Source organism: Leptinotarsa decemlineata, unplaced genomic scaffold (assembly GCF_025532065.1).
Source record: "Leptinotarsa decemlineata unplaced genomic scaffold, Ldec_3_MD MMD2_P_RNA_scaffold_2, whole genome shotgun sequence".
NCBI classification, from domain to species: domain Eukaryota; kingdom Metazoa; phylum Arthropoda; class Insecta; order Coleoptera; family Chrysomelidae; genus Leptinotarsa; species Leptinotarsa decemlineata.
This window is the reverse complement of record NW_027412529.1, coordinates 20510935-20525379: the sequence shown is the minus strand read 5'-3', so window position 1 is coordinate 20525379 and position 14445 is coordinate 20510935. Positions and strand designations below refer to the sequence as shown.

General features: G+C 34.1%; 1 protein-coding gene and 1 long non-coding RNA gene across 2 annotated transcripts; both read right to left on the bottom strand.

The window, feature by feature from the left end:
* Window positions 1-755: 755 nt before the first annotated feature.
* On the bottom strand, window positions 756-13973 carry LOC111513079 (leucine-rich melanocyte differentiation-associated protein). The gene is made up of 6 exons (XM_023169237.2): window positions 13815-13973; window positions 13630-13748; window positions 7240-7387; window positions 7050-7176; window positions 3285-3418; window positions 756-1070 (listed from the first exon to the last, which is right to left on the bottom strand). Exons 1-6 carry the CDS (start codon window positions 13832-13834, stop codon window positions 842-844), a joined length of 777 nt encoding a protein of 258 aa, XP_023025005.2. The 5' UTR covers window positions 13835-13973; the 3' UTR covers window positions 756-841.
* Window positions 8031-10903, bottom strand: LOC141486787 (uncharacterized). The gene is made up of 2 exons (XR_012468049.1): window positions 10671-10903; window positions 8031-10608 (listed from the first exon to the last, which is right to left on the bottom strand). It is a non-coding gene; the product is annotated as an uncharacterized lncRNA (long non-coding RNA).
* Window positions 13974-14445: the final 472 nt, after the last annotated feature.

Here is a 14445-nt window from a genome sequence, read left to right as displayed (position 1 = left end):
AATTAATTCATTGACCGCAATTTACCGTAATTCCACTATCGCAAAATCCCTTTTCGCAAAATCCCTTTCCGCAACTATCTGCCGCAACTGACTTTCGCGACCTTCTTTCGCAACTGTCCGATCGCCAACACGTCAATTAACCGACTTCCTCGTATTCTCAAGTCTGAAAAACTGTTCCTAATACTCCTCCCTTGTACCGTCCCCTGATTGGTCTGATTTTTATTTAATATTCCCGAATTTTTCCATAACCCTTCCTACTCAAGACCGATATCTTCTTTTCATCGAAATCATTGGTCAGTTTTTATTTTAAATAAATTTTCGTGCCCACCTATTCAGATATGGCCGAACTTCCTGTCCACGGAGCTGAAATGCAAACTCTTAGTTTGCATTTTTACGTTCCCAGTATTATAACTTATCAACAGGATACGTTTGTTTAGTCTAGCCGAAAGAAACATAATCTTCATGATGCCGATAAGGTTCAACAATTGTAAATTAAATTCAACGCTTACTCTGTTGGAAAAGTATTGATACCTAAAAACCAAGTGACTGACCCCGATCTTTACGAATGAAATTATATTTTTCGTTAACTATCACAATGGCAGTTATTACACTCATGAAAGGATAACTTTTTGTGGAGATATAAACCGAATCGCTGGGAGAGTTCAATGATATATCAAAAAGTATACAACCATTGCGTAATCGCAAACACACACAAACAAATACGCACACACGGATTTATATACACACTGTTCATGATTATCAATAACTTCAGATTTTTATTGAATAGACAGTTTCACAAAACAATTTAATAAAAAAAAAGTCATTTGCTACGTGTCAAAAGCTAAATTACGGTATTTTTTTCTTGGATCCTTTTGTAGGTTTCTGAGAGTTTCATCGAAACTTTTTCGGCTGCCACCCTTAAATAAATAGGTAAGTGTTTTTGAGTTTTCTGTACCAGTCTTTCTATTACAGAACTTTGTAACATTTTTTTGGACTTTCTTCTTTCTCTGGTGGTTACTTTTTTATCATCCAGGTGCAGTAAATGAGGGAACAAGGATATGCACAACAATCTGAAAAAAATCTTGAGTAAATTCAGAAATATGACCATGGACGGTGATGAAAAATAAAAAGCAGAATATCAGTCACAAATTATTCTGTGGAAAATAATCGATGACTTCGGAAAATTACACTTGGATTTTGGAATGTTGAAAAGCACGAAAGTAGACAGTTAAACTGCCCTCCACCACCCAAGGATCGACATCCGGCAGTTTCCCCTTTTCAAAACGATGATTATACGGGTTATATTGAAGAAATTGAGATATCTGTCGATTATATTTGAAATGACTGAAAGCAATCATTGTTAAAGATGTTAAGGTGTCTCAACAGGTCTGCCAAGATGTCCCCTGAACTGATTTGCATTCTGTTTTATTGATTCCATTGGAATCTGCGAACGTAATTTTTTAAAGTTTTTCAAAGATAATATTTTGGGAGATGTTGGTGGAGAAGGAAAGATTTTTTCTCGAATGTTTTGAAATAGACTGAAAGTATCGAATATAGTTAAAAAAACAACTTTGTGTATCTCAAAAAGTTATATAAAAATGTCATAACTATGATTGTACGAGAAAATTTGATAAAATTTCTACGCTTGTTATCTACTCAAAAACCGCGGAAAATATGAAAATGTTTGAGTATTTTTCAATTTGACAATGTGATCATAGTATTATTGGTTTTCGATTGTAGTTTGAAAATTAACAATTTTTGAAATATGTACCTTTTTCCATCAATTTTCGAAGTGGGCTTCTTGATTTTTTTCCCCAAGTGTAACAGCAGCATTTTCTTCAATTGCGTATTACTGGAGTTTTATTCCAACACCAAACCGTTATTTTAACACCTCGACACGTGTTTTGATCACCAAGTGATTATCTTCAAGAGGAAGATTAATATTTCAATCTTTCTTCAAGAGGAAGATTATTCCTTTAATCTTCCTCTCGACGATGATCACTTGGTGATCGAAACACGTATCGAGGTGTTTAAATAACGGTTTGGTGTTGGGATAAAACTCAAGTAATATTCATTACTATACCAAAGGTTCCAAACAGTGCATCACAAGTGCATATGAAGAGTCAAAGCGCCTAATACAACTAAAAACTCTTCATTTATTCGTTTCTAAATGAAATTCGATGGCAGTAGTATAAGAATGAGCTCAGTATGATTACACGAAAACAAAACAGTCATTTTCAGTAAAAGTATCAACAATTCAGAAAAACGTGAGGACCCCTCGATTTTTGATTGAACTAGGACATACTTTTCTGGTTGTTTCGATTCGTTACTTCCATCCCCAAGTGAAGGTAAAAATCACCACAATAATTTTAAGAGGTATGAGTGATCAAGTGAGATGTTGTCTTGAAGTGATTAAAATTCCTGTTAGAGCAATCTGTGAATTTTAAAGTTACACCCAATAGTTCGGAATTTGTTGAGATGGTTATTCGCACTTAGTTGATGGATGTTCAAACTGATGACCAGCTGTGTTTATATGATAATGAAGATTCTGTTCGAAATATTCACGTACATTTCGAAGCATTTCTAGAGTTTTTCAATATCACTCGTCGGCAATTTCTTAACGTAAATCTTCTGAAGTTTTACATACCTAATAAAATAAGGGGCTTGCAAATGTGGTAACCGTGAAAATGTTCGTCTTTGCAATGCCGAAAAATGAACGCTCAATGCAGAGAAACACTTTCCTGTTGTAATATCGAACGATTGATATGAATCGATATCTTCCACAGCATTACTTAATTACTTAGTATATTATACTAATTCCAAAAGAGTAGGCACTACATTCTCAGAAATGACTACGTTTTTGCCTTAATCTGTCTCTTGCAGTGGCTTACGGAAATTATACTAAAAAGATGAGAAAAAATGATGATAAAATATATAGAATCACAACCTTGACAACAATGTTTCGGTTTTGATGCGATAATATTTCTGAAAATTTAGTACTATTCTGGAATTGTACTATGAATGAAAACAGCAAGGGATTGAGAAAAGTATAGTGTGGCATACCGCAGCATTTATTTTGTTCACCACTGGAAAATGATCAAATCGAACCAGCTGTATTCGATTTATCAAATTATATACCTCACTGTCTTCTGTATGGAACCTATCCAGTGTTTTATTGTTGTGGTCATATTATTATTGTTGAAGTCGCATAAATAATATAACCTCCAAAGGACAATAGATACATATTATTTCTCATGAAAGCTGTTCTCAGAATGAGTTCTTACCTATATTCGCTATTGTCTTGGATACCGACATCGTTCAAGTTTGAAGAAGACATAGGATTCTGCATCAATGAGAGGTATTTCAAACTGGGACAAGACTCTTGCAATTTCAGTATCCATGGAAATATTTTTTCAATCTGAAATAATTACGTTTGATATTAATTGAAGCTTCAGTAAGTAATATTTTTATTTTATGAAACAATATTCCCATGAATACAAAATAGGGAAATACATGAGAACTTTTCACTACTAGCAAGCAAGCAACAATTGAAAATTAGAATGAAAATAATTCAGGCCAAGTTTCTTCATGACGTTTCGATTGCTAGTATCCACATTTGACTCCATCACGTGAAGACGTTTGTGTATGACTATCTGGCAAGCAGATGTCAACAGGTAAGTCAATATAAGTAACTTTTTTTAAGGACAAAACACAAGCCCAACAGGAAAATCTTTAAGGAGTTCTTAGAGCGATGTCTGGGCGAAAATAGTGATTCACATTGAATTTCAATCGATGGGGATCAAATAATACATTTGAAAAAACGTTCTCGGGAAGTTTATTCCACCTGAGCGCAGTTCTCCAAATGAAAGAGTTCTCAGACAGTGAAGTTCGAGGTGTACTGAGTTGAACTTCAAAACGATGAGCAGCCACAGTCCGTCGCGTATTTCTGATGTGTACCGCTCTTGGTGGAATCAAATGTCACTTGAACACTCCCCGTGAAAGTATCTATAGAAGAGAGACAAATCTCCATTCTTTCTTCGATGTTCCAGACTATCAAGGTTGCAAGTTCGCGTCTCCAATAACGCAATTGTCTCTCTTCTGGATGGAATCCAACAGCTTCAGGATATGTTTGGAGGCGGAGCACCATACATGTGAACAATACTTCAAAGAAGGTCTAATCTGAGCTTTACAAAGCATCAAATGTTGCTGAAGTGTGTACAGCTTTCTGGTTCGGAACAGTATTCCAAGCTTTCGAGAAGCAGCCTTTGCAATTCCAGCGACATGATTGTGCCAAGTAATATTGGTGGTCATTTTAACCCCTAACAAACTTATCGAAGCAGAAAGCATAACTGTTTGACCTAACAGTATTATATCTGGTTCGGAGACATTTATCGTTTTGGAGAAAACTGAATTGGCACTGAATTGACCTGGTAACCTTCACCCCAATTCGGAATGACTTTAGATTCTCATTAAGATATGCACCCTCCTGCTGCCGGTGAAGATGTGCATCCGCAACCGATGTCCTGGAATCCATGTAATGACGGGACAAATGTGCCGTCGTCAGAAACGCAATATATTGGATTTTTATTTTTTTCCAATAAGTCGTTGATATACAATAAAAAGAGGGTTGGAGACAATATAGATTTATGGGGAACACCAGCGTTGATGGTAAAAGAATTCGAGAGACATCCATCGACGGTCACTCGCAGGAAGCTGAAGAGCCTTACAGAAAAATGATCCGATAAGCCATAAGCCATAGCATCGAAGTTTGGTCAGCAAACTCTCATACTCGGTCAATAGCCTTAGAAATATCAAGCGCCACAGCTCGAGACTTAGTAAAATATTTTAATTACAAAATCAATCGTATGTGGTTGCCTGCAAACAAACGTACATGAAATATGAAGCTATGAAGCTATGAAGTTTTGGAATTGGTGCTATTTGATAGGCGCGAGAGAAAGTAGAGCATCCGAGATCCGTTAAATGTATCCTAGTGCGCATGCTTGTGTATCTACATGTGAGTGAGACAGACAGCATTTGTTTATACACTCGACAGTAATGTTGAACTCTAATTTATTATACTGATTTCGACTACATTTTTTGTATTATTTCTTATTATATATACTTACAGCTGTAAAATAATAAAAAATAAATGATTTAATTTATTGATAAAAAAATAATCCAAGAATGTTTTTAAATTCAGAAGCTGACTTATAAAATTTTAAAATTATATAAAAATCTGTATTCTCTATTCAAAATTGAATAAAGAATAATTTATTTATTATTTTTAATTGAATGAATGCCGTAAAGCGGGAAAATATAAGTATTACTTATGAATCGTCATCGGAATCATCGGACACTAAATAATGATGGGAAAGAAACTTTTTGGCTTTCTTCTACTCCATCTTGATAAAGAAATATGGGAATCTTTCAGAGAAAGGAAGGAAGCGATCAATTCCAAAAGAAGTAATTCTATACATAGATGCGTAGATCATGCAAAGGAGTAACTTTCAGACTCTCCCAAAAATTAATCACTCCTGAAAATATAACCCTTTCAATCTAAATAATAATCTTCGGATCATTCAATATCAAAGAACGTATTTTGAAATAACTTTCATCAGTCGATAAGGAAGAGAAGCCATCATAATCAGATGATTATCGGAAAGGATAAGAAGAACTAGTTCCAAATACAACATCAGAACCTGCTTCAGATCCGGAAAGACTATCCGTAGCAGGCTCACGAAAACCAGGCCACCAAACGCAGACTGCGATTCCAAGAATTGCATTTACCGGTTACCCTGTGAGTGCGAAAATCCTATATTGGTGAAATGTTCGTATTGCGGAGCACAAGAAACACACACAGCGAGGGGAAACCAGCAAATCAGGAATATCAGAGCATGTTAACATCGAGTGGTCCCAAGCTGAGATTATATACAGATAGGAACATCGGTTTAGGAGGAAATTCAAAGAAGCCGCATACATGTTGTCCGACAACGTATTCAGCCAAGTTGCGTAGAGATACGCAACAAATGGAAAGCCATCATCAAGTGAAAAATGGCCACCTCCCGCCAAACGGTCATCTCCCATTAAACCAGTGAAGCGTCAAATGGAAAGCGGGGATAAGTGAAAGTACTCAAAGACCCATAAATAGTCATCTCTCGGAGAAATCAGTTCAGTCATCACCCGAAGACGATTGTGGATACTAACAATTGAAACGTCGTGAAGTAACTTGGCTTGGAATCTCTTGAATTTTTTTTTGTTCAATTTTATTTTCACTTGTTTTTTTTCATTTCAGGTTTTTTTGCGTAATATAATTGTTATTTTCACGTATTCATGTTTAATTTTTTTTTTAGTTCTTTCAGGGATTTCAAATCATTTTATATAATATCAGACAATGGAAGTCCGAACTAATGATATTTATCGTGAAACATTGACAATCACTATTTGAATTGAAGGGGTTATATTTTTTAGGAGTGATTAATTTTTGGGAAAGAAAGTTTTTGGCTTTCTACTACTTCATCTTGATACAAAAAAAAGAAGGATGAGGGAGTCTTCCAAAGAAAGTAAGGAAGTATCAAGATGGAGTAGTAGAAAGCCAAAAACTTTCTTTCCCAAAAATTGTCAATCACCTTCAAACAAACATTTTAATTTCTTAATTATGATATCAATTTCTTGACTTACCTGTTCACATTTGCTTGGCATGCACAGAAATAAGTAGGCAAGCCTACTTAGGCATATTCTGTGTGTTAAATGCTATCAGTTGAGATTCGGTAATGTGAAGAATGAAGGTGATGATAGAAAATTGAATAAAATTAATTCAATTGAAAATAGCTATATGACCTTTTCGATAGGCAAATTATCATAGGCATTTTTTAAAAGAATTATATTTGAGAAAAAATATTATCATCTGATTGTGATTATCTGATGGATGAAGGTCGATCTTCCCCCGGATCTTAGATTCATTGTTTTTATATTTGAAAGCAGATGTAATTTATATCACTTACAAGAAAATCACATCTTTTCATCATGACTCAATTGGATAATCATCTCACCTTACAATGGTTCATCCAAAGTAACTCTAACTTAGGAAGATATGGAATATCAGTTCTAGTGGTTATCTCGTTGTGGTCGCAAATGAAATTGGTGAGTTGCGTAAACTCTTTTAAAAAATCCAATTTTCTGAAAATTAGTATGCATTATTTAATGACTGAAATTATATTGACATCATGAAATGTGACTCACTCGAATTCATTGTGACTGATATCCAAAATCTTCACATGTGATGACATTTCGTCCAAAAATATCTTGGGCATCGAATGGAGCCTTTCGTGTGCTAAGGATAGCCTTTGCAACGAGGAATCTTCATCGTCATCTGCATTGATCGATTCATCTAAAAAATTATTGTATTTAAGTAAAAAATCTTCTGGAAGGTATGTTGTCATGTAGATGACTGGAAAAAATATAAAATACAAAGTAACACAAATGATTGCATGCTTTCGAAATGGAAAGGAACAAAGAATCAGTTTTTCGAATGTGTAAAATACAGTCCGTTTCAGTCCGGAATTCAGAAAGCTTCTCCTAGATCAGCGTTCGTCAAAAGACACTGAGAGTGAGAGATGAAAGAGAGGAAGATTTCTCAAGTCTCTTCTTAGATTTGACAAGCTGTACTCAAATCGCCTTATTCCGAACATTCAAATGTTTAGACGATCAGAAAGAATTTTGGGAGATTGTGGTGCATTTGATAGAAATAAAACTAGAAAATGTGTTGTAACTGGATTTGTAAGGAACCAAACACATGTTTTGAATAAGCAAATATCACCTGATAAAAGCTGTTTTTGTTCAATTCTGGATTGGCCAGCTACACATCATTCTAATCAAGATAATTCTTTTCGAAAAATTGCCCACAATCATTAAAAATGATATTTTTAACGGTTGTCAAGAGTATTGAAAATGTTGTTTACAAAGTATCGTGTTGAAAGTATTTACAACACGATTTTTTTTTCTACCAAATAGTAATAAATAAAACATAATCATTCAATTTTCAAAGAAGTTTTATTATGAATAATAGATATAGATACAATAAAATTCTGTTACAAATCTATACATTAAACACCAGCAAGAACTTTAAATGTGACTTTAAATAAAACTTTTGAGCTGTAAACAATACTGTTTGTTGGGAACCAAGTGATTCGGCATCACCTGACACGGCCACTTCACAGCAAAGGCGAAAACATGAAAATAATTACCTGACAAGAAATGTCAAAATGTGTTTTTTATAGAAATATTAAATTTATCTATTTCATTATGAAAACAGGACAGTTATACAACAAACTTTGTATGATATTTGTTTTAAAAGTAAGTTTTATTTTGTTCGTGAAATTGCTCAATCGCTACGCTGGTTTCGCAAATTTTTTCACTCACAAACCTTACTTTTAACACTCGTGTCATGAATAACTATTGAAGAGAACAAACACAAATTATAGGTAGAATAATACAAACATATAATAGTAATAAGTATAGTATAATAATAATAATAATAGGCGCCCGAGACGCCCGAGACCCTAATGCACTTGCTATCAGCATGTCCAGCATATGCGGTCTCGGCCTATATCCATCGACATAACGCGGCTCTAAGAGTGCTATATTACCATATACGGCACTCTTACGGTATTGACGACACACCGGTGTTGCCCTACGCTCCGAGGGATATTGAATCCGTTGTGGGGAACGAGAAGTGCCGAATTTATTGGAACTATTCGTTCCCCACCCTGATGTAGTCCTTCACGACCACCAAACCAAAACGATATTTGTCGTAGAGTTTTCAGCTCTTGGCGAGACGAATATCGTCAGAAAAGAGGAGGAAAAACGGATAAAATATCGAGATTTTCTCTTCGAACTCCGCAGACTCTATCCAGATCACTCTGTCAAGATGGTCGTTCTGATTGTTGGAGTCCTTGGTGGAATGATGTCTTCTATACTCTCGAATCTCAAAATCATACCGGCTTGCCGCACTAAGGCAGAAATCTTAGCCGCACAGATGCAGAAGGCTGTCATTCTTGGCTCACTGCGTTTGCTCAGGGCACATGATTCTCGGACCCAATGATCACTTACCCCACGGTGTGGGGAGTGGTCATTGGTTGATTATGCTGGCGCGCCCTCCCGAATGTATCGGGGCTTCGGGGGATAAGGCCTGACCAGCGCACACTACGGTGAAAAAAAATAGTAATAGTAACATATAAGTAATAAGAAAGGTTCGGAATAAATGTTTGGTTGAGTATTTTAGGATTTAACATACTAGGTATGTCCTTTCACGATCAAAAATTCAACGGCGAATTGTATAAACATTTTTTATCCAATGAGTTGTGCGGCTACTTAGATAAATTGCCACTGAACATCTGTTGTGAATTACAATATTTCCAACAAAACGGTGCCCTTCCCATGAAACGGTAGGGGAACATTCAGATGCAATATTGCCAAAAAATGGATTGGAAACAATGGAGCAATTGCCTGGCCAGCTCGATCCCCAGACCTTATTCCTTCAGATATTTTGTACATAAAGGATAAAGTTTTTTGACAGATATCGACCATCTCAAACAAAAAATTAGAGATATATGTTGAAGCACAACACCCATCATGCTAGAAAATTGCCACAGAAATTATATGGACATACAATTCATGTGCATTCAACGAAAAGGCCGTTAATTGAAGCATCCAATGTAATTTGACATTTTGTATTGGTTTTGTTCTCCTCAAAAAACGTAATATGAAATAAATTGCTATTTTGTTTGATTGTCGTCACGCTGACACGCTTTGAAAATATTAAGTTTGATGTATCACTGAATTGTGATTTCATTGCTTAATCAATATTTGTAATGGAAGAGATAGGTCAGTATCTGACAAAATTGAGTTGATGGTGGCCGTGATGAAACGAAACTTTCATTCAACGATTTATTGTTACACCGTTATAGTACATTCAGAATACAATAAAACTTTCTATTTCATTTCTTTATATTTTCTGAAATAACAATTGTATTCTTGAAAATCCAAAAACAGCAATTTTAGGGTCGATATACGTACAAAGAGTGTCGAAAAAAGTTTATTTCGTTGGTAATATCGTATTCTTAATATTGCTGTATTATGAGGAGGGGCACAGTCTTGGTGAAATATTGTATTTCACGGCGGATGTTTAGTTGCAATTCATCTAAATAGCCATCAAACTCATTGGATAAAGCATGTACAATTCACCATTCAAATGTGCATCGTAAAAGAAAGGAACTAGTATGAATATTTTCAAAATTCCCAACCAACCATTCATTCCGAACCTTTTCAGGGAAATTCTTTTCTTCTTATACAGTAATTGTTCATTTGTATTATTCTACCTAGAAGAATGTTATTGTTAATCCAACCATTGTTGGTGAATATTGAATCGTTCATCTCTATTTCTACGTTTTAACCATTTGCAAATCGTAATTACTTTCTTTCCGTAATCCCTTTAATTAGGGTGATGAACTTTGCTTGTCATGTAGCATTTGTTTTGTCCTTCTTTAAAACCTTCCAGGTATATTTTACAGAAACCCCTAGTTTGTAGGTAATTTTTCGTAGAAAACAATCCTGAATTGAAAAAAAGGTATTTTTTTCATTTTGACAATCTTTATGCGGTAATATTCGCTTACCCGAAAGATTTATTTGGTTCCTCACATTTCCATTAACAAGGCTTTTTCTACATCTATTTTTGTCAAATTTCTTTCTAATCCTCTAGCATTCAAATAATGGGAAAACGATTATTCGGGTATAGCTCATGATACATGTTTCTTGCCAAAAGAAGATTTCTATTTGCATAGACGTTTGACAGTTCTCAACAAATATAAACAACTCTTTTCTTTTTCCGCCATAGAAACGAAGCAAAGCCTACGTGTTGAAAAATGGTAAATGAAGTGATATGTTATTTAATTGAACCAAATTGAACAACAATCATATTTTGATCAAAACCTAATATTTTCGTTACTCACAGAATTGAGAATAATAAAAATATTTCCCATAAAAATTGATTCAAGAGAAATCAGTCAGTCAAAAGTGAAGAATACGAATGTTGGTCAATAGTTTTAAAGAAATCGAAACAATTTACAAAAGAACTAATGACAGGGGACAGTAACTGAAAATTGTTTTCACTGATGTCACTCTATTTATTTTAAATGAAACGCTATAAAAATATCAACTGAGATATACCACTGAATTGTGATTTCATCGCTCTATCTATTCTTGTAATAAAAGAGACAGGATCGTATTAAAAAAAAATTTATGGTAGCCGAGTTGAGACTAATCGTTCAATCAAAGATAACTCGAGACTGATTATAGCCCTAAATATATATTTTTTTGCGCATTGTAATGTTTCATATCGTACTAGCTTTTCATCATCTGTCCTTAACAGCTTCGTAACTTCAATTATGAAATTTGTTTCAAGAGTGTGCTTTAGTTTCAACTGGCAACATTTTTGACGTTCAATCCTTCTCGTTCGTTGTAGTTTGGTGAATTTTCCAGACTGATTTATTCTAAGCGGTCAATTTAAGATAACTATCATTTATTTGTACTTCGGGAATTCTCGTTAATAATCATTTGAATGTTTACAGGATATTATAGAGTTACTGTAGGACTGAAAGATCTAAGCTCAACGAGGATGTCCATCTCTCCCCGAAATATATTTTATTGACTCCCAGATGAGATCCAAAAAGTATTCGCCTCTCAGCACAAGTTTTCATTGTAGAAAATTCCAAATATAATTACGCTGTTACATCCGTTTTTTCTTCGAGATAATACGTGGTGTCAGAGATGTGATATTCCTATCCTATTCTCGAGGTATCTATAGATCGTCATTTGAGAAGGTATTGAAAGATATTACAACATCCTCTTTGATAAACTTCAAGTGTTTAGTGGATAATTATATTCAAAATTCAAACGTAGTGACAATTCAGAACACATTCAGTTAAGTCCTAGTCTCACATATATCCAATAATTCAATTCCAAGCAAAAGCCTTATGGCGATTCGACATCTTACCGATGATAACCGAAATTCAAACCAGTGTGGGGTTTGAATATTGATGTCTTGCACATTAGAATATTAGACCACAATTCCATGCTAACTTTTTAGCAGGTCATTTGATACTGCTTGAAGATGAATTATATATGTCTTGACGGAAGAAAATCTTGAAAAATTGAAAAGAACCAAAGTGCAGGGTTATTTTGCTAGAATTTTTTGTATGGCTTCCTCTCCATAATAAATGGGAAACATAATGGAGAGGTCATCAGATATTGATTGAAAATACTTTGAAACGAATGAATATACTATGATCCTATGAATTTGACAAAAGATATTCTTTACGTTTTAGTGCATATTTATGCCGATTCAATGAATTTTTATCACAAATATAGGCCGTTTTTATAGCTGATTCCACTATTGCTATTTCGGAAACGGTTGTCAGATCGAGGATATCATTGTTTTTTTTGAAATATTCGCCAAAAACTAGAATTGTTGAATTTCGATTTTTGGCTCTCCCGCTCCCTTTTCGAATGATATAAAAAATATAGAGAAACTTTCAATACTGTTTCACATTCGTTATGATCTGATATTAACCTGTTTGCAATGCGACGTTTCGTTCATTTGATTTCATCATCAACTTTATTTTTTTATCAGACCTCTAGTTTTTTCATCGATTTTTGCCGCCACCGCAATAACAAATTCATTTATGTCTCGGAATACAGGCCCGTATTTGAAAAAAATATGTTGATGATGATTTCTAATGAACGAAATATCGCATTGCAAATTGGTTCATATCAGATAATGAAAATAATGAAGTTGTATTGAAATTCCCTCTTTTCTTCATTTCATTCGAAATGGAGGCGGCAGAGCCAAAAAACAAAATTCGACAATTCTAGTTTTTGGCGAATATTTTAAAAGCAACCACTGATATTCTCGACCTGGAAAGGAATTATTTCAGTTCTCCAATATAGGAAACTTCTGTCCAATTCAACTGGCCTTGTTGGTCTTACCGTTTTCGAGATAGCAATAATGGGGTTAGCTAAAATAAACAGCATATAAAGAAATCAAACGAAAGTTAATTCTCTTTTTTCTTGTTTTTTGATAACTGAAAATTATGAATTATTATTTAACATACAATTTGATGAAAAATAATTGATAACAATTACTATAGAAAGCGATGAAATGAAAAAGAAACTAAATGTCAAAATATTGTTTTATTATTGCTCGAATTTAGTAAATGGTAGGGAATCTGATACTAGAAAAGGTAAAAAATCTAAAATGTAATTATCAATGCAAAAATATGTTTGAAATTGCAACTACTATTAAAACTTCTTCAAAGTTGGTCTAAATTAAAAATGATCTCTGCCTGTTCGATGCAAAATTGCTTTATGATTGATAAGAAAGAAATATTTCTAGGTGTTCATAGTTCAGAAGCAATTTGTGAAATATCGAAAGCTATCAAAAAACCATGAATATTTCACCCTATTCATTACGAACGGATTTAGTGAAAGTGAACGTTCATATCAGCGCTTCTGAATTTCATCATTTTCTTCGATATATGGCAATATACATATGCATATTGTGGTAATGGTACTTACCTATATGTAAAAATCTTTCAAGAGAAGTCACATCCAGAGCGTTTATTTCATCTTCAACTGGGAAGTTTTTTCGTAAATTTGATATACTGACCACTTGTACAATATCATCATAACTATGTCTGCAATGAAAACCACATTCATGGAAGGTATAAATACGATACCACCCACCTTCAGAGAACACTTACGTTTTAAAGTAATCACCCATTTTGGTTTCGTCTACAACACATCGAGTACTGAATGGAATCGTTCGATGTTATTTATTTATGAATGCAGAGTTAACTTCTTATCGTCTGGGTTAATTGTTTTGTTAGGATATATTCGATAATCAGATTAAGAACTTCTTTATTCTGCAATTGGGATAAGAGGGAGAGAGTTATAAAATATTGAAATGAATCGATTCAAGACATCATAGGCGGACGTTTAGGTTTGAATTTTTGACTAGGGATGAATCAATACAATTAAATAACTACCCCGAAAATAAAAGTTATTCAGTAGATAATGTTGAAATAAAAAAAAGATTGCCATTTTGCATTAGCTGATCAATAAAGATATACAAATATTTATCTAAAATTTGAAAATCAGATCTGGAGAGCTATTTTTCCTTTGAAAGATATTTTTCGCGAAAAAGTCCGTGTTTCTTGCTGTTTATTCGGTATTTCAACTTATAAAAAACGAAAAAACAAGCTGAACCAATAAAGAATCTGCTGAAATGTAGTATAAGCCAAACTGAGAAGTTTACTCAACAAAGTTATTGTGTAATATAAATCACTGAAGGGTCAATAACTTGTATGACGAGAGGTTTGAAACGGAAATGTC

Excerpts from the sequence above, each read along its gene's own strand:
- LOC111513079 (XM_023169237.2), bottom strand. The coding sequence starts at position 13,834 with ATGGGTGATTACTTTAAAAC. Across the intron at positions 7,388-13,629 it reads TGAAAGATTTTTACATATAG|ATGAATCGATCAATGCAGAT; the intron begins GTAAGTACCATT and ends ATAATTTTTTAG. Across the intron at positions 7,177-7,239 it reads ATCAGTCACAATGAATTCGA|AAAATTGGATTTTTTAAAAG; the intron begins GTGAGTCACATT and ends ACTAATTTTCAG.